At 44.7% G+C, this 21,096-nt stretch overlaps 1 protein-coding gene across 1 annotated transcript in view; it reads right to left on the bottom strand.

Moving 5' to 3' along the window:
* Positions 1-21,096, bottom strand: part of COMMD6 (COMM domain containing 6) — a 124,776-nt gene that overhangs the window by 54,517 nt on the left and 49,163 nt on the right. Inside the window, exon 4 of the mRNA XM_069205276.1 lies at positions 18,549-18,625. Within this exon, the coding sequence (XP_069061377.1) occupies positions 18,549-18,625 (77 nt within the window). The remainder of the gene's footprint in view (positions 1-18,548; positions 18,626-21,096) is intronic.

Raw genomic sequence — 21,096 nt, 5'->3', positions numbered from 1 at the left:
TTTCCCCAGGCTCAACCAGCTCCAGCCCTAGCCACCATCATGTCCATTTAGTCCCCAAAACCCTCACATCTCTTCAGTCTCCCATGACAGTTTCCCACAACAGAAACTATTCACGTGCCTGGAGCAAAGACGATATCTGAAACTTCTGGAAGGCAAGTTGGTTGTCAAAAGAGTTGATTCGGAAATGTGTGTGTGCCCTTCTCTGCGCATGTGTGGTGGAGTGGTGTGCTCTAAGTTTGATTGTGTGTACGTTTGGTCAGGTATGTACCTGTGTGTGGCACTGTTTGTGTCTGTGTCACAGTACCATGCTATTCACCTCCACAGCTTGCTACAAAACATGTTGGAAAAGGGTGAAAGGATTGCAACAGGAAAATTAATGTGATTGTGCCCTTTGTTGGAGAGGCGATGAGAATCTACACTAATAGTCGAAGTGACAATTACAGAGTTGGTGCTAATATTGTTGATGAATTGGATAGCTTTTTTTCTGTTATGTTGATGATAAACCTACAGATTGTGGTGGTATACTTACTTCATGAGTTATGCCTGCAAAGCGAGTCCGTTCCTAAATGTCTACATAAAGCTCTCCAAAGAATACGGGCCTCTCACACTTCTGAAACCACTTTCCAGTAAGATGAGATGTTAACAGTAAATTAAAAGTAAGCTTTAAATCCTATGCTTCGGAATTAGCTTGTTGGTGTTGAGATTCTGGACCTGATTGAGAGTTTGACGGACGAAGTGCAGGCAGTCAGGGTGGCAGAGGATGCCACCATCTATCAACTTTAGAGATGACCGCCGGCTCAGAGGCCATCGCTGTACACTGAAAGGAACCGCAGTCACAGCGGTTCTTTTCAAAAGTCTGGTGAACTGCCGTAGGTTTTGACGATTGTTCACCAAATTGTGATTTTTTGGGGGGTTTCAAAAAACAAATTACAAAATTGGTTGTTTTGTAAAAAATAAAAAAATAAAAAAAACTAATGACCTCAACACCTTAAGAGTTTTCAATTGAATGGATGGAGCCATCAGGGGCTTTGCCCACAGAATACTAAACGTCAACCTGTCTGTACATGAGGTGGGCGGACCAAGGGTGTGTGGGGACAGTACTCTGTCTCGTTTGCGGTGAGGTATCCTGCCGTCAAAGTCTAAATCAGGGTCTTTGTTTCTACCTTGATGCTTCTCTATAGCAGTGCAGAAAGCTTTTTTGTTATATACAAATATATCTAAAGTGATAATCTGAAATATAAAACAGATGTAATACTGTGGTGACTGAAGAGTCCCCAGTTTGTCCACAATCCGAATGTGAAATCTTCAGGGGAATGTAAAGGCATCAGAATCCAGGGATTATATTTTGAAGCACGGAGAGGGGAGTTTACAACATTCAGTGTGTATAGTGGAGAAAACTTTCTTTGTATATTCTAATAAGAAGTATCTCTTATTTAGTGAGCCGTTTACCTTCTTTACTTTCCAAGTCCTTTCGTCTAAAGTTGTCGCCCTCCTATGATCCCTAGTTACTATTCTTTTTCATCTCTTATCCCTCCACTCTTTCCCTGTCACCTACATGGCAAGACTTCTTTTTTTTATTATTGATTTATAATTTCGTAATGAAAACCATAACAATAAGAAATAGCTGCTTTCACACAAAGTACAATCATTAATATGGAATCAACTAGATGCCGCTTAGGGGAGGAAACATATAATCACATTACAGTTCATATATGGAATAAGGAACAATGGTAAAACATATACAACAGTTTATAATAGACTTGCAAATCTCAGCAAGAGTTAATTGCAATAAAGGTAAAGTCATAAACACATTATTTGGTACTATAACTTGTTAGGGGTTCAGGACGTTGAGTCCAAAGGCTGTATGTGCATTACTCTTGAAAGGGTCCCCAAATGGACCTGGGCCTACTAGAGTGGGGGAGCACAGAATAATAAAGTTCTAATTGTTGTTCACATTATGCCATATTTATCAGCCAGTCTTAAGTGGAGGGCACCCGCCCTCGACCCCACACGCAGGCCACTCTGCGTTTACCAAAGACCCACGCCAGGGCAAGAAACTTTTTACTGTCATCTGGCATTTCCATCGGGAGGCACAAGAGCGCCAATCCCAGAGATGAGGGCAGCCAATAGCAGAAGAGGACAGAATAGTAGAGAGGATGGAGAAGACTGCCGTCCAGGAGGCCGAAATTGGAGGGCAAAAAGAGGCTAGGTGAATGAAATCAGCCCCTCCACCATGGCATCTGGCGCATTCATCAGTGGTACCTAACTTATATTTACATAGTTTAGATGATGTGTAATAAGTGTGATGAATGAATCGAAAATGTATAAGGAGAAACTTGCCATTGGGGAACGGAGACTGTGCCAGGCCACACGTGCCTGTCCACTCTTTTTCAGAAAGTGACTTGCTTAAGTCTGCTTCCCATCAGTGCTTAGCCTGTTGCAAACCCAAGGGCGCATCAGACTGCGCAGAAGCACAGAGACAGGATAAGAGATGTCAGGGGGAGAACGCTGTGAGGAGAGTAAATGTTTTACATTCAGTCAGGGCTGCTGGGAACTCCGGGTAGCATTCTCGAAGTTTCATCCGGATGCAGAAAAAGATGAACAGGTCTAGCGAGTCCAGCTGTGTGTCAGTACTGGTAGTCAATTTCTCACAAAATCGCCCTTCAGGAAAAAGACCACCAATCTCTACCACACCCCAATGTGACACTCGCTGGGCCGCCAGTCTCTACTGTAGTATGCAATGCAGTTGGGGAGTGCACTATCAACTGCTTGGGGGAGTATAGCATCTGACGTCCAAGTCTAGCCTGCAATTGAACCCAGGCTTCTTGCGTACATGCAACTGTGTCTGTTTCACACAATATTGACAGGGGCTGTCCGAACAAGGCTGGAAGATGGGTAGGGTGGGCCTGGTCATACTCGGGTGCAAAACGTGTCAGATAAAGGGGTGGCCGGAGCCTCTACTGGTCAAACGAGGCTTAAGCACAGAGGTAGCTCAGCTTGAAATCCGGGGCTGCAAGGCCGCACCGATCATAGGGTAAAGTCAGTGTTTCCCAACTCAGTCATGGCTGTCTCCCAGCCCATGCATGACGCACCATACGGGTGCGCAGCGCATGAAAAATTTGATGTGGCAGAGAAATAGATATGTTCATAAAAAGATAAAGCAACCTTGGAAGATTGACCATCTTCATAATGGCCACGTGCCCTATCAAACAGAGGCAGCTTGATCGTGGATAGTGTTATGTTGGTCGTCAAGGACTGACCGACAGATCAGCGCAACGGCGATAGTATAAATAAATATGCTGACTACTGTTTAATTGCTGCGATAACCACGTGGTCCGAAAGGGCCGTGGATCGCGCCTCAGCTGTACAGCGGGCTGCTTCAATCTTGCTGTGCCGCGTTCCACTGGTCCTCCGACCACGCCCTGTTTATTAAATACCCCCGGGCCGGAAGCCTCAGGGGAAACCAACAATACATAAAACAGAGGTGACTTTCAATTTTGTACCTCCGGGAACTACCCAGGCTGGATTCGCCTGGGTGCTCCCCCATTGCCCACCAGGTGTCGGATGGTCGGTTACGTCACCGACCAGTGACACAACAGATAGCACTACTCCATAGTTCTCAAGTATCACTGCCTGTATGTTTGCACTGACCCTAACCCCAAGTATTTTAGAGAAATTGTTAGCCAGCATAGGGGCAGTGAAGGCAGGAGAATCGCAGTAACTGGGGTAAGGGAGAAAATAGAGGACTTGGTCCATTCAATCACCATGCCAGACACCACCTGAAGCTGCGAAAACACCTGTATAACCGGGACCAGGTTGACCTCTGGTTTACTGAAATACAGAGTAATATAATCTGAATAGTGCATAATTATAATATTATGAGGGGAGAATGCCAAACACCTACGAACATGAAGCTGGTGAACAACCAAGGTCAAGTGTTCCGTCGCAAGTGCATAAACTGGTGGTGACATGAGGCAGTCCTGACAAGTGGCCCTGCCAATGGGGAAAACATCTGACAACAGCCCTCTAATGTGGATCCTCGACAAGGGGGTTGTGTAGAGCAACTGAACCAAGCAAAGGTAAGGATCAGGGATCATAAGGCTGCGCAGAACTGCAAATAGAAAAGGCCTCTCAAGAGTCTTAAATGCTCTAGTGGCGTCAAGGAAGACAGCCACTGCTTCTTCGTCTGACTGCAGTTAGTGGAGGAGGGCGTAGTGTCCTAAGGTTTTAAGAGATAGAATGGCCGGGTATAAAACCTGCCTTGTCAGGCAGGATGAGGTCAGGGATTAAAGGAAAAAGAATTAGAGTGTTGCATAACAATTTAGCTAGTGCCTTAGTGTCAGTATTTATCAGTGAGAGGGGCCGGTAGGAATCTGGAAACTGGTCGAAAAGGCCTTTTTGAATTCTAATGGAAGCCCATCACCTCCCGGGGTTTGCTGGTAGGCAACCCACTGATAGCTGCAGTTATCTTATCCAGAGTTATGGGCTTGGCTAGGAACCTCCTATGGGAGTCCCTCTAGCAAGGCCAAAGTGAGTCAACTGAGGTAGGCTGCATATTCTGTCTGTGTATGCAATTGTCTTGGGGTATACAAGTGAGCATAGTATTTTGCAAACTCTTTCATGATATCTTCAGTTTCTAGTATCATCCTACCATCATCTCGCATCAGCTATAGGGATGCCGCCAGCACAATTTGTGTGCCAATGTTCGGCCTGGCCTATTGCCCTCCCCATATGCCTCTGCTGTATCGTAGCAGTATAGGTGTTTGTGTTGTTTGTCTGCCAAGGCATTATAGTCTGTGGGGGTCGTCTGTAGCTATGCAATTAGATGTGGCTGATAAGCCATCTCTATGTTGCGCTCCAGCTGTTGGAGATGGAGTTCCATTAACTCCAACTGACGCCAAATATCTTTCCGGATTGAGAATTGCTTGGACATCTACCCACCCCCACTGTACACGTTGAATGTTTCCCAGACTGTCTCCACTGACTGCACCGAGCCCTTGTTAGTTTCAAAGAATTAACTGATATCATGCTGGATATCAAATCGAAAGACCAGATCCAAAAGTACCTGTGGAGAGAGCTTCCATGCAAGCGCATTGTCCTTCAAGGCAGGGAGGGCAAAGGTGAGTATTACTGGAGAATGATCTGAAAGGCTCGTAGGGAAGTGCTCTATGCGTGTGACCCAGCTACAGACATCATGCATGCCAACCAGTAATCCAGTCTAGCCCAGGATTCAGGCACTGTTGAGATGTGCATGCCCTCTTTGACCCCAGGGAGGCGTAATCTCCACATGTCCAGCAAATCATTAAGATTCATCAGCTCGCGGAGTGCATTGGCTACAGCCCGGTGGGTCCTGCATTCAGGATTAGAACAGTCCTTGACTCGGTCAAGGACAAGATTAAAATCCCTACCCAATAACACACTAGTGGGGGTTAGTGAGAACAGTTCCTCCAGACAGTCCAAACAAATTCCGGGTCATCAATATTGGGCCCATAGCTATTAAGAATGGTGGACTGCTTCACTTGGATGACCAATTGCAATATAACATCTACTCTGTGGATCAGCGATCTCCACCACAAAGCAGACCGAAAAAGGCCCTTCCGAACTAGCAATATCACCCCCAGGGCAAAGGCTGAGTAATTGGAGTAGACCCCATGGGCAGCCTAAGTCCCTGCAAAAGGTACCTGTGTCTGGGGTTTGATGCACGTTTCTTGTGATAATGTGATATGAATACTATGACGTGTCAAATAGGCCAATACTTTACGCTTTTTCCACGTATCACTGAGACAACGCACATTTACAGTTATAAGAGGAGAGGAGTTGACATTCAGGTATGAAAAGGGTGATATAATTAAGAGCCAGGCCAAACTGAAGGGCCGAAAGCGCTTGATAAGCTGTTTATCAGTCCTGCATGAGCAGGCAAACAAAGATCCAAAGGCCAGCAGAAAGTTAGAAGCTAATTTGTAGAACCATGCCAGTAAAAAGTTAGACAGAAACCCCTCCAAACCATCCCCCTGCTGACACCAACCATTCCCACCAGCCTCTGTGTACACCCTAAAGCAAGAAACACAGCCATTAATGGAAAACCAAATAGCAATCTACAAACTTTGATTTAGATTAACAGGTTAAACGTGCAATGCCCCGGTGGGAGTGAACTCAATGCAGTCAGCCACCCCACCCACATACTTATCAGGCAGAGCTGATTTGTCTCATGGAACTGTCCCACTGCTAGAGGCTCTTAGAGGGGAGGAGTAATTCGCCTGTTTGCATATCCCTGTGGGAGTGAGACAGCAGATCATACAAAAGTGTTAGTAGCAACAGACATTACAATCTTAAACATCGGGCTATGAAGACAGTACTAAGCATAGGCCAAAGAGAATTCCACAGTCACATTGTCGTGGGGTAATAAAAAGTTGAAAACCCACATTTATGTCCAAGTATGGGATTTAGAGCTTGCAACTTGTTATGATTTGTAATATGAAATTAGTACTGAGTCATCAAGACTTTTGAAAGGACAGCCGACACATGTTTCGCCCTTTCTTAGGGCTGGTAGTACTCATCAAAAGGAGTCAGTAAAAGTAATCGGTCTCACTTATGCAGAATAGACGGGCTGAATCCCTCGTTGCTGTACGGCGTTCTAGTCCAACGCCATGTTGGTAAGTCTACAAATCTTTGTCTAAAAAGGACATCAACAAAGGTCCTGGATCTTCCGGCCAAATGGGCACCAATAAATACACTTGGATTCATCATCTTGACTCGGAGTTCTAATTTCATATTACAAATCATAATAAGTTGCAAGCTCGCAATCTCATACTTGGACATAAAAGCAGGTTTTCAACTTTTTATTATCTCAAGTGATTGACTTGGGGGAAATTGGTCCACACTCCCTCTGACAACCCACTAAAAGGATAATAATCGGGCACTCTTCACTAAGAGAGAGGCGGGCCACACAAACTTTGTCCTCTGAACATTGTTGTGGGGTGGCAGCCACTCATGTTGATATAAGACAAATAAGGGAAGGTCTGCAGAAACTCAAGGATCAGGACCTTTGATCTCCGAAAGCCAAGTATCACTGCCAGGCATAGAGGACTGGGTGTTGCGTTGTTGTTAAGGTTGGGCGCCAAATGTGGTCTTGATGCTACCAAGGGCTTCAGCTGGTGATGTGAACAGTTATTTATCACTCAGCTTACAACAGAGATTTACAAGGTAAAGCATGGCATAAGGTTCACAGTGGTCCCGGAGAGGAGCCTTCACATTCCGAAGGCATGCTGGGATTCCTGCACTCTGATGGCCAAGTCCCAAAATATAAAGTTTGGAGCCCTGATACATGAGTGCTCCCTTCTCCCGAGCCAGCTGGGGCACAGTATTTCAGTCATGATAACCGAGTAGCCTGGCAATAATGGGGACACAGGCCCAGAGAATAGTGGACTTGCTCCATAATTAAGCATTTGGACAAAGAGTCAGCATCAAACAGATCACAGAGCAACTTTTCATTAAACCGTTCCATCCTGCCAGTGTTAGTGGATTGAGGGATACTCACTAGGTGCATCTTGTTACACCGCAAGTGGGTCACGGAGTCCTTGTTTGTGGCAGCCACATTCAGTAACTCTGTGTTGTAATTCCCTCATCTAGGTCTAACTCTTGTGTTGTATGCAGCCAGCTAACCCAGGGGTAAATAATAAATGCGGTTAACTGCATTGAGTTGCCATTGCTGGGTTTAATCAAGGCCTATTACTGGTTGCTGTTAATGTGCACTGCTGCCATTGCGAAGGCTTGTTTATTCTGCTCCCACAACGCCTGTTTGTAAACACCTGAGCCTCTGCACCTTTCTAGACAGCTGCTGTCCTAGTTGCTAGGCAACACACTCCTGCTCTTCTGTTTGCCATGTGCTACAGTGACTTCTTACAAGATAGACTATAAATAGCTGCACACAGGTCAGGCAGTGCTTGGCTTTGTTTCCTGTTTCTGCAGAGCTGAGGTCAAGAGGGTCAGCTCCAAGCTTCTTCACTGTTGCCAGACAAACAGAGAAAGGACTAAGCTGAGTTTGAGAGCCAGCCCAGCAGAGAATTCCTCATGACTTTCTCACTGATGCTCGGCAACCAGGATCCAGAACTTCTTCCAGTAAAGCTAAGTGACAAAATAAAAGGCACTCACAGTGGTGTGAATGCTTTTGAACTAATCCTTTGTGTATTTAAAAAAAAGACTTTGGTGACTTTCATTTCAGAAAGAGAGCTATTCATGGTGGTTAGCAAGAATGTCTGAAAGACTGTTTAGCCTTGATTATTTTTATTATTACTCTTATACAGTCGTTTGTTGTCTTTAACATGTGACCTGTGAAAGAAAGCGACACACCTAAAACCGTGTTCTAAGACTATAACCCTCATTAATATTTGTGTGCTGCCTGTTACTAACAAAATCACAAATTCCTACAAATCATTTTCAGCGTTGATACTTTATGTCAGTGATTGTCACGAAAATGAACAGGGGGGCAATCAGGTTTTGAAAGTCTTCTGAGCTTTATTGTTCAACCACTGCTTATGCATATTTGCTTGGGGAAGAAAATATTCCTGTTTTGTGTGTTCTAGTTAAGTTACATGTTTAGTGTGTGCAACAACGTCAAGAGTGATTACTTAACACAATATAGGACAGAGAGAAGTCCCAGGCAATAGTGGCACATTTCTGCCAGCCCAATAGAGTGGAGAGAAAGTACAAAGAAGCGAGTTGATTGGCAAGTGATTATCTGGGGGTCTGAGTAAATGCCTGAGTGTTAGTTGCTTAGTGGGCAGAACATCACTCATACCTATTCCTTTCCCGTATAGAACATGACTCCTCTACAATGCAGTGACACCAACCACCTGCACCCTCAAGAGTAGGGGCCCGGCTGGACCAAGCAGCAGTGGCAGTATTTCTCTCTCTCTCTCTGTGTCATCCAAATCACCCTCCCTTTGGGGATACCTGCCAGGACTCCCGTGTTAAGATCGACAGTGCTGAGAGGTGTCCTGGGAGGACGGGGGAACCGTCATCGTCTCTGCAGATGGCCTGCTTTTCAGGTGAGTGGTTGAGCTCTCACACTCTGCATGTCATTTTTTATATTCTGCGGCAAAGGTTGCCTTGTTCGTCTCAAATACAGAGATGCGCTGCTCAGTCTCTGTGGTTCCAGTTCACTCTTTTGAAAGGTGTGCCTCCAGTCTGTCAAGGCAGCCCATAAGGTTATCAATTTAGAGTCCATGAGTTGGAGGCTAGCGTTCATCTGGAGTAGCAAGGTATGCGTATCAGGTTCGGGGAAGGGGTGGGGCAGGAGTTTCCTGCACAGCGTCAGCCACTTCAGCTCAGTGTGAAGTGAATTTCCAGGGTTCAAATCCTAATGTAAGTTGCTTAGGATCCATTTTGCCCATGATGCAGAGAGCTGTGGGGGACACTGGACCTCTCGCCTCTCCGCATAAATGAGCCACATGCCAGCAAGATGAATGCACTCAGACCACTGTCCTAGAGTCCCCTGTGAGCAGGGTTCTCATTCACCACAACAGATTGGGAGGTCAGGGCCAGCACTAAGCACAAGCCATGTCCAACAGTAGCTTCCGAGACCTTTTATACATCAACACAGTTAAGGGACAGGACAGCACCTACTAGATATACATGACTACAAGAGTCAAGGTTGTATGGAGTCGTAGCCGATATGGGATCAATGCCCACAGTGTCCCACCGCAGTCCTTCGCGCCACAATCTTCTATACTTGCAGTAAGGCCAAGTGTGAGGAGTGGTTCAAGCCTCTGAGATCCTAGATGAGGCATTTGGAGTGCAAAAGCCGGGACAAAAAAAGTCAGTACAATGGTGTGCAGGTGAGCGGGGTCTAAGCACGCTGTCAAAGGCGGCCTGCGGTAGTTGATGGTCGAGGTGTGCTGCTTGCTTTTCACAACGTGGCGCAAAGCAACAGGACCCAGGGGCACTTCAGGCCACAAATAAGGTCATTTGGCACCAGCAGGGGGGCAGATAGCGCAGTCCAGCTAGGGAAGGCTGCATTGGGCCATCAAGGGACTCCCCTGTTCCAGGATGCACAGGGCCCGTTCTTCAGGCTCCACCTAGATGAGGTCTTGTGTATTCTCTGCAGCTCAGCGGGCCATTTTCCACAGGGCTTGTATGGGCCAGCCGGGGCTGCACGCCCGCTCTGGCAGGTGTGTCGTGGCCCACCCCCACTAGTCCAGTGCAGCGCGGGTCAGTAAGTGCTCCGATTCCTGTGCATCACACTACTGCCTAGGGCATCCCCGACCCAAGCCCTGACGAAATCCGGACGCCCCCCCCCACCTCCCAAGCCAATGTGGGCACCGTAAGCCAGTCTCCCCCAGTTTGGCAGAGGGCCCCCAGGAGCACCCCTATCGTGCCCACCTCCCCGGCAGATCAAGCCTAGATGCGACACCTCACCTGTATCATCCGGTGCAGGTCTCGGCTCCCGGCAGTCTCTGCTGTAGTAGCAACGTCGTTCTCAGTGGAGGGGGGTAGGAGGGGGGTAGGAGGAATCAGCAGCACTTGCTCTCATAGCCCGTTAGGTACCCTGGGCACTACCACAGCCTAGTTGCAGCTCTCAAAGCAGTTTCAGAGCAGCAGCCAGCACGCGAGTCTCAACTACAAGGCACAGGTCACAACTCTCATCTCCTAGACGTGAGTGACCTGAGGAAGGTGGCTGTAATTTTTGGTTCAAAAGGCAGTCAGCTGTCTCACCAGTGGTTAGAATGGGAAGGAGGTGAGAATCAGCCCCAAAAACGGATAGATGCTTGTGGATGATTGAGGTGCTCTTTCAGGCAGCCATTTGGTTGGCAACAAGCTGTGCCCTCGCCCCACAGGGCAATCCTTCCTTTCCATGGGCTAATTGTACTGTGGCTCTTCTTTGGCACCGACTCGTGAAGGGGTGAAAAAAGCTCTCTGAGGGGTGCAAACAGGCTTGCAACACAAGTGGGGGAGCGTCTTCTTGTAGAGCAGGTTAGAGCTTGGTAGGATTCTGGCTATTGTTGTCATAAATGTGAGCTCTATTGTTAGGGTGTAGTGTGCTTTTCTTGGGGAGCAGGCAGCGCTCTTGAAAAGGGTGAATACATGTTCCTCCCTATGTCTTGTTTGTCTCTGGGAATTTTAATTATTCTGTAGGCATTCATGCCACTACCCTTTTGTTGTGAACACTCCGAGGATGGCTATTTCTCTGTACATTAATATCTGTCTTGTGAGAGATATTTGGGTACCTAATGTTTTATCTAAAGTGCTTTCCATAAAAGAGCTATAAAAACACGACACTGTCTGTATAATGAAATAGTGATCCATTCTGTACATTGGCAAAATGTGACTGTGTCTACTGGTGTTTTTTATGAAAGCATACAGGCATATCCATCTATTAATTATATTCATGAGTGCTCAACTGCCAGTAAAGCCTGTGGTTCTGTAGATAAAATATTGCTGCTTCTTTGGACTGGTCCAGTTTAGGTTTGCTATTAATACCACCACTTTTAAAGATGCCACCGGCTACAACGCCATCAAAGTTTACTTTGATGCCAGCTGCTTACTTTCACTGAGAGCAAGACAGTGATGACGATTACTGGTAATTTCAGATTACTCTTGCGATGCGAAAATTACGTGATTATGAGCGTTGGAATCATCTGGGGAAAAATGCCTACCCAAGAGCACGGGAACAGAGAGTGAGTGGCTGCTGCTGTTCCTGTTCAGATGTATTTAGCGCAATTTTCTTAGAGCAAAATTCATCCTCCATTTCATTTTGAATGCAAGGGTGCATTTTGCGCTAAGATAATAGTACTAAATGCAGGGTTATGCTCCTCGAGTCTTTATGCGGAATCTCATGTAATTTTGCTGTAATTTCACGTAATTACTCTACAGCAAATTACGCAAATTAGCCCCACCTCTACACATTACCCACAGCTAAGCCTTTGGCAGTGCTACCAGCCCACTCACAGTCCAAAATGTACAATGTTAATAAGCGCATAACAATTACTATTACTACCTAAGGGTATATCATATGCAGCATACTCGTAGAGACAAAAATAGGGTCTATGTGGTTCAAGCCTTAATGACTTCCAGACTAGCTCGATGAAAACCCCTACCCTTAGGCCCACGTAATATACTTGGAAACAGGTCAAACAAATACAACTCTCTGCTGCAAGAGCATTGGCAACTACTCAGAGAAGAAACACTTTCTTTTACAGTGCAAAAGTTGCACTAGAGGTCTGTTCTTCCGTCTTACTCCCTTTTTGCGCCTTCTTCCTCAGAGTCTGATGATGAAAAATGACTGCCCATGCCAGTCACCTGAACAAAATAAGCACTGCTTGCCTGTGTGTGACAGCCGCTGCCCACGGGCCTGAGAAAACCATCTAAGTTCCCGAAATAATAGTGTTCATTATCAAGAATCCCTTTGGCTGTTCTTAGGTTCAGCTGTTTCACTAGTGATGACAGACCTAATAAAGTAAGAGTAATGGCAGAGGTTTTTGAAATTTAGAAAAAAATAAAAACATATATAATTGTTTCAACTCCCCTGCTTTTCCCTTTTACTTTTTCTCAATCCTAGTAGCACTGGTCAGGTGCTTATAGGACAAGGTGGACTACTGGGATAACATTATTTATGTTCCTCCACAGAGGAGCTCAGGGGACAATAACTGGGATGCATATACTAAAGAACTTGAGAGACTACGTAAGCATTATTTTGAGGAGCTGAGCAATACGTTGGAACAACATCATTTTTCAAGCGCAAACAACACAGAAAAGAGTATTGAGGACTATATCTTGGTGTTGAGAATCTTAGCTACAACGTGTAAATTTGGTGCTAATGTGAATATTTATATTTGTGACCAGTTTGTTTACAATTGCTATTCTAGGAAGATCCAAGAAAGACTTTTGAGCGATAGAAATCCATCACTGTTGGACATTTTAGACTTGGTAAAAGGGATTGAGTGATCAATGGTTTCTTCCAAAGAATTGCATGGAGATGTCCTTGTTAATGTAGATGGAGGTAATAATGCTAATGATCTTGACGTAGCTGTATGCAGAGTGAATACACACACTAAATATAACAGGTCTGTGGGGAATAAGGGAGGCTATGCATGTCATAGGTGTGCGTCAAGGATGCATGTCAGTAGTAACCCAAATTGCCTTGCTATTGGGAAACATTAACTAGCCTGCAAGAAAGTTGCCCACTTTCAGGCCATGTGCAAGAATGGAAGTTTTGTAAAAAGAAATAGGATGGTTGTTGCTGAAGAGGCGTGTGGGGAGAAAACAAGTTTAAAAAAAAATCATAATTGAGTGTGACTCTGTCTCACTGTCAGGAAACATAAAAAGGTCCGTTAGGTACAGCAAGAATTGGTCATGTGAACCTCCGAATTATGGTGGACTTTGGTTCTCTAATTACTATTTTAGGGATAACAATTTTTACAAGAATTGGTGGAACGATTTTACCCTGATGCCTACAGATGTAAATTCAAAGGCGTTTGGGGAGACAGATATTGATATGTTGGGCTACTTTGTGCCTGAAATTGAGTGTTTGGGGCAAATTACTTTTAAAAAGGTGTATGTAGTAATCAAAGGGTAAGGACATTGTTGGATGGAGAGACTTAGCCAAGATGGCTCTTTATCTCAAACCAGGGGCAGAGAATCCTGTGGTATTGGATGAATTAACTGTGGCTTACCTGGAATGAGTGTCAGAATGCAAGCGTGGGAGACATCTTGAAATAGTTTGCTGAAGTTTGGTTCTGACAAAGTAGGGTCAGTTAAGGGTTTTGAACATCAAATTAGTTTGAAGTCAGATGTCTATACGGGTGTCCATAACATTCGGCCAGTTCTGTTAAACATTAAAGCAAACTCAAACAAGTATTGAAGAAATTATATGAAGATGGAATAATTGCACATTGTGAATCTTCACAGTGGGTTTTCCCTGTAGTTGTGGCACATAAGAAGTCAGGAGAGGTTAGACTGTGTGCAGAGTGATGCTATTTAAAAAAGATCAACATTGATCGTCACCCCATGTCAAAAATATGTGACCTATTAGCCAATTTGGGGAAAAGGGAGCACAAAAGTGTTTCAATCACAGATCTATGCTTGGCGTATCTCCAGGCGCCCCTAGTGAAAGAGTCACAGGAACTGACTGCATTTGTAACACCGTTTGGTGATTACAAGTACGCAAGATTACTGTCTAGACTTGGGTCAATGGCTAGTTTTTATCAGAGGCTGATGGAAAATCGTTTTGGGGATGTCCAAGGGGTTCAGGTATGCTGAAACAACATCTTGGTTTTTGCTGAAAATCTAGAGGAGCACAATGCTATTTTGAGGCACGTTTTCGCTCTATTAGCTAAAACTGGAATGACTGTGAGGCGTGACAAATGTAAGTTTGATACTCATTAGTTAGAATTTCTAGGACACACTACCTCGGTTGAGGGAATCAAACCAAAGTTTGATTGTATTAACCCCTTTGGAGATGGAGAGCCACCGAAAAATAAAGATTTCCTTTGCTCCTTTTTAGGGTTGGCAGAGAATTATTCTCAGTTGTGCATGGTTTTGCCCAAACCATGGAACCTTTGAGAGTCTTATTCAAAAAGGGGCAAAGTTCGAGTGGTCTACTATTTTGGATGAGTCTTCAATAGAATTTAAAAAATGATTGAGGAAGCTCCAGCACTGAGCTCTTTCCATGCAAGTTACAGGTGTTCCACCACAATAGATGCCAGTCTCACAGGACTCAAGGTAGTTTTGTGTTGAAGTGCTGCTGATACAGAACAGACTGTTGCATTTGCATCCAAATGTTGAAACAAGCTGTGATTCACTACAGCACTATCAAACACAAAGGACTAGCTTGTATGTGGGCGGCACAGAAATTGAAGTTGTCTATTTCGGGTACAAAATTTGAGAATATAACTGATCACAAGCCCTTAGTCCATTTGCTCCATGGCAGTAATCTATGCAAAGCTTTCAAGTCTTCAAGAGTATACTTTTGATAAAACATCTTTCTGGAGAGAAGAACTGTCAAGCAGACAGCTTGTCACGTATGGCTTTGAATGACTGACACAAATGATGACCTGGATGCTCAAACTGAGTGGGTGGTGGCAGTGATTGATGCTGTGGATGCATGTGCTTTACAAATTACAGAGGCAGAATGGAGTAAATCATATTTGGGTGACGAGAAACTTTCCCAGGTCAAGAAGTTTATCATTGATGATGCGCTGAAGAGTATAAATATAACTGGTGATTTAAAAGGGTTTTCACAAATTTCGGAAGAACAATCTATAGTGAATGGTATGGTTATGCATAATGAGTTGTTTGTAGTCCCTGAAGAGCAGAGAAGGACTCTGATCCTCTAAGCTCATCAGGGGCACTTAGGAATTAGTAAAACAATCAAATGTTTGAATCTGCACTACTAGTGGCCATCTTTGAATGCCCAGGTCAAATCTGTCAAAAAGATCATTGTCAAGACTGTCTTCTTTACGACAAACATCGAAAGACGATGAGTGTATCATCACAGCCTGTTCCCTTCTCTTTTCAATTTCTACCTACAGACATGAGGTATCTGATTGTGCTAGGTGATTATCATTACAAATGGATTTACTATTCTTTTGTCAGTGTGTCCAGTACTCAGTCCACCATAATTATTTTTTTGCTCATTGGAATGTTCACCGAAAAAGATTGTTACAGAGAACTGCACTCACTTCGAGTCTAATGAGAAATAAATGTTTTAGAAATGGCGCCATTTTAAGCAAATTAAAGTTGCCCTAGGAGCTCCAAACTCTATTTACCACAAGATGGCAGCAGGGTACCAAGTTTCTGTGAATCAGTAGTGCAACCAGATCTTTTTTTCCCCTGTGTCGGGATGGAAAGTCTACTGATCCCCCTCAAGTAAAATTCCACTGTTGTGTGCACCCCAGAACCTTAAGCTGACTTTCTGCATGTGTGTTTCAAGTGCATGTATGTGCAGTGAATGTCTAGCACATACATGGTACTACTGCTGATTGCGGTATGTGTCTGAAATCTAGGACCCGTGGGATCCGTTATTGATAGTTCTTAGATTAGCATGGCAATGGCACAGGATGGAGGGCAATACGGGATGATGCAGACAGGGGAAGTGTAGTGACTGCATTCCTGAGGCAGGAAGGTGGAGATCCAGATACTGAGTGAGAGAGTCTGGAGCCACAGATGCCTTTAGAAATTCAATAAGGACCTTTTTTATTTTTTAAGCAAAAAGCTAATGACTAAGTCATCCGGAGCACTATCATTTTGTAGGCGATAGGGGTGAAGGGTGGGGCTGCAGTTTCAGTTATTCAAGCTGAGTAATTTCTATGCAGGGCTTGCCCTTTTTGCCTGTCCCAGATCATTAATTCAGGAAGGATGTTGACAGCCAGGTACAGTGTTTTCACACTTTACTGTGACCTCTTTTTAATACTCTGCTTGGAACCAGCAGTACTGCGAGCAGAGAGCACAGAGTCATCACCTAGCTCAAAAGTGGAGTATCAACCCAAACCATTTCTAAAATATTAGGCAGTGGATCCACAAGCCCTGCCTAGAACATGTGTATAAAAGTGGGATCCACCCCACTTTGTTCCGGTTCCAGGTTGACCAAGGAAGGGAGTGCTCCAAAGAGTACATGAACAGCTGGTGTGTTATCAGTGCTGGTATCTGCCTTCGGGCTCTTGCATGGGTGATGGCACATAACCAGAAGTATTCACAATTCGTTGGAGAAGCTGATGGTGTGCCACCAAGAAACCTGCATGCCTGCTCAGAGAGGGAAGGAGGGTGCCTGACCATGCAAGTGGATAGACTGTCCAAAAGGAGAAGCAAGAGGTGTGCTTGGCACGCTGAACACCCATAAGCAGCTGACTGCCCTTGGAAGTGGGACCTGACCCACATTGTGAGTCACCCATTGTGGCCGCCAGAGCGGGCCTCATACAAAAATCAAGCATGAGAAGAAGTAACTATGTACTATCTGGCATCCTGCCAGCCTGGTGCTGTTGCTCGAGTCTGAGCAAATGCAGTGGAGGAGCCTCCATCACCAAAGCAGAGGCACGATTCTTGCCCAGAGGCTGTATCTTCCAGATGAGCGCGCTGTGTGATCTCGGCCTGGAGGTTGCAAATGCTCCCAACGAGCACCAGCTGGATCCCGGCCGCGTCTGCCTGGACGGCCTCCTGAAATGCAGGTCTTCTGTGCTGCTCAACTGGCACAGCGTGAGGCTGCCACCATGGCCCTATGTCAGCACTGAAAGCGCAGTACAGCACAAGCAACTTGTTCAGGTAATGGGACTCCCACACAAACATCTGAGTCAGACAGACACACCGTGTTCTGCAGCTGGAACATTGACTGTTACTTACTCAATTCCATTTTGTGTACAAACTGTTAAACTGAACTACGACTCACTCCACATAAATAAAGACCTAGTGAATAGCGCCTGTACCTAATATAAACCTATGCTTCTGCAGAAGCCCCATAGGCACCAAAGAAACTCCTAGAACAGGCAGATGTTGCCGTATAGTATGTATATGCTTACCTAGGAATTGTAGTTGGACTCACAACCCCATAGGTGAGCCCCACTGAACTGTACAGTATGTTTTGCTGTGTTATTAAAGCACTTTCCCTTTGCTATGATAAGCAAGGGTGAACAATGCATTATTGGGTTAGATTGACTGTTGAGTTCTGATCTTTTGCCACCACACTACCTCCCTGAGACGCCTTTGACTGCTCGTTTGTGTTCTACTGAAAGTCAACTGCGAAACAGGTGAACTTGGCTGAGTTTGCACTGGCATAATAGGACAGACCCCAGGACACCACTGGTAAATGACCTCACCTTCCACAGTTAGGGACTAGAAGCCACCTATCTGCCTTGTGGTTCCCCAAGCAGCGTCTGACACCAAACCTTGATGTATTTTACCACAAATGAATAATAATGTGATACTTGGAAGGCACATATTTTCATGCTCCTTTTCAAAGTGTCATAGAGTATTTACATCAGAGAAAGGCGCTCGTTCTGGAAGTGGTTGAATGGGCCATATGTTTCCTCAGGTTCTCTCGGTTAAGAAGTGAGCAGCAAAACATGGCAGCCAGTAAGGGACTAAAAACATGTGTTATAGCGGCAAAAGGCAGGTCGAGGGAAAAATGAAATTCTATTTGCTGCTAGCAGTGTCACACAGTGGCACAGATGTGAAGGTCTCTTGAGTCCTCATACCACCTAGTCTGGTAGGCTAAGGTCTGCAACATATGTGCTACGGAGAAGATACTCTTCTCAAAAGCAGTGCTTTTATAACAATTCTAAAAGTTTGGGGCCCCTTCTGAACCCGGATCCCTTACGGCACCCACCGCCCCACCCAACGGTGTTAAAAGATTCGGGATACGATTGCTGACTGAACAGATTTTTTTAGCTGCACATAACAAATAGGTGGCTCATATTTTTTATGTTTAAGCACAGTATGCATTTTTCGTATCTGTATGCTCCTATTTCTCTTTTAATTTACATCATGATTTATAACGGTCTCTATTCACTAATAATTTATAAATAATATTTGTAAGAAAAAAGGCATATTGGCTTTCATACCTGAATAGATAATGCAGAGCATGAACTACTTTCCCCAGGTCTCCAACAGTAATATCCAGGCCTGCTGTCTGAAACCTCTGGTAACACATTTGTAGGGAGAAAAAAGGGTTTGTTAACACACCATTCCCCATCCAGGTTCCTCAGAGCAACGACTACACCATGTGAGGTGGCATGAATTAACACAATACCAGCTGCGTAGGTTTCATTCCAGTGCCTCGTTAGGCTGTTACAACTGCCGCTGGCAGCATGCCTCCCAACACTGGAAGATTGGAATTATTGATAACCTATGCCCCAAAGAGGGGCAGGCGCAGTCTCCCACTGAAAGGCACTGCACAGCATGGAGCATAATAACAAACAAAAAGACATACATAATAATACAGAGTACATAAATGCATTTGTTTTTGCTTTTGTAAAGTGAAAAGAATTTCTAAAGCTTCAGAAGCGCACACTGGAGGCGTACAAAAGGACATCAGCAGTGCAAGCTTCCACCACTCACGGGGTGGGTGCAAGGAGCACGTAGAAAAGGAGGCGCATGGGAAAGCAAGGGACACTCTGGCAAGCAGGTCAAGAGGACACAAGTGTGAGGCAGCATAGTGGGGTGGCAAGAGCAGGGTGGGGGGGCCACGCATGCTGGTCCGAAGCAGTGTGTGGGCAGGGGGGCTAGTGAGGTTGAAGGAGTGGAAAAATTCTAGCCAGTGCTTTAAGTGGGCAGGTACTGTCCGGTACTGAGTACCTGCACTACTTTTATTTTAAAGGGGGCGTACCTGTATTTGTCAGTACTGCTTCTATACATTCAATGGGAGAGTATCGGTACTTCTCAGGAGCAAACAGGTACTCTAACTAGTGAGTACCTGCACTTTTAAAATTCTATTTAAAGGACTGATTATACCTTTAGTCATAGTTGAGTGTTGAATGTGGCGCAGCTGAGTTATGCACTACTGGTCTATGTCCCATTCCTCTGGGACACCAACATGTAGCATGTGGCTGATTCCCTAGCAGACATGAGCCCACGAGCGATGCTCCCAACTAGCAACACTGAGCCCCCAACCTTTGCTTTACAGCATCAAAAACACACGTTTAAGGGGTCTGTGTAAACTGCATTTCAAGGCTGAAATCCCAGCAGACACAAATCAGCATTTCAGCCATCTGAGGAAAACACAATCATAGTCCAGATGTACAAAAAGATTTTGTTCTCTCAAAGGCTCAGATTCGCAAAATCAGGGCCTTTCAGATTGCTATATGTCTTTCTGGTAATTACAAAATTCAAACTGTGATTCACTAACACATCAATAAATTGCAATTTAGGTTTGTGAATACATACTGAATCACTATTTGCAAGGAACCTGTTTATGGTGTACTTTGTAAACAGCAATTCACTATGGGGTGTATTAACATTTTGCAACTGATATCCAGCCACAAAATGTTAACATTTTACGGATTTCATAAAGATAGTGGTAACCTATTCACAAACGTGAAAGGGTCCCCAAGGGATCCATCCACCTTTGAGACTGCTGACAAAACATTTTTTACGAGTATGCCTTGGGACGGGACTACCGCTTACTCCTAAAGAAAGGTTATAATACTTTTCGTGTTTTGTAAACACAACCCATTTTCTTTTAAGGAGAACAGGCTGCCTTTTAAAAAACTGCTTTATTTAAAAGCAATCCCAAACATAGTGGTCTACTGACCCCAGAAGACCACTATCACTATGATGACAGCAAATCATAATGGGTCACTATTTGCGGCTTACCTCATTAATAAGCACATTAATCGAACTGTGGCCCACTGTGGTTCACTATTTTGTGACCTGACTCATCAGTACATAGCAATTAGCAGTTTTTTTCTGAGGATGTTCGGTCGCTCAAGGCCCACAACAATCAGCACAGATATTTGGTGAGAGAAGCTTTCTCTAGGAGTACAACAATGTGTAATAATGGCAATCACATTTACTTCATTAGTCCACATGATAATTCAGGCACTTTTGTGTTAGTTAATGTAACAGCAAACTGGTATTTTTGCAACACTCCTTTTGCATGAATATTTAGGTATTTTCAACATGGGTTTAGGGCAATTAGCTGTTCTAACTGTCAAAAATGTACTTTTTAAATGCTGCACTCCAATCCTGTGTTTAAATATAATGTTAATGAGTAGTGATGTGGCTGTTGTCCACAAGCATCCATGTTACTGGGGGCTATCAATGCAGCCTGAGCTAAGATTGCACAACTTGCCGCTAGATAATTTTCCAACATGACATTCATTGTGAGAGTGGACAGAAGCACACTGGGAAACAACTGTCCACGAATAGTACGTTTGACTGCTTTCAAACTCACTCTTATGTAACCTTTGAGTTTGCATTCGCACTGACTCTTTCCCGTCGTTTTTTTCACTGGCAACTTTCCATAACCTGCAGTCAAAAGGAAGAAGCTTCGTCACCCAATCCACAACGAGTTTACTTTAATCGCAACCCCTTTCCTCTGCTGATATGATCACTTAATGCCCTGCTCATAACAGGGCTGAACAACAGACAGGATCCAGCATATAGGCAAGT

This window comes from Pleurodeles waltl, chromosome 8 (assembly GCF_031143425.1).
Source record: "Pleurodeles waltl isolate 20211129_DDA chromosome 8, aPleWal1.hap1.20221129, whole genome shotgun sequence".
Taxonomy (NCBI): Eukaryota; Metazoa; Chordata; class Amphibia; order Caudata; family Salamandridae; genus Pleurodeles; species Pleurodeles waltl.
Note: the sequence above shows the minus strand (reverse complement) of the source record. Positions and strands in the feature narration are given on the sequence as shown.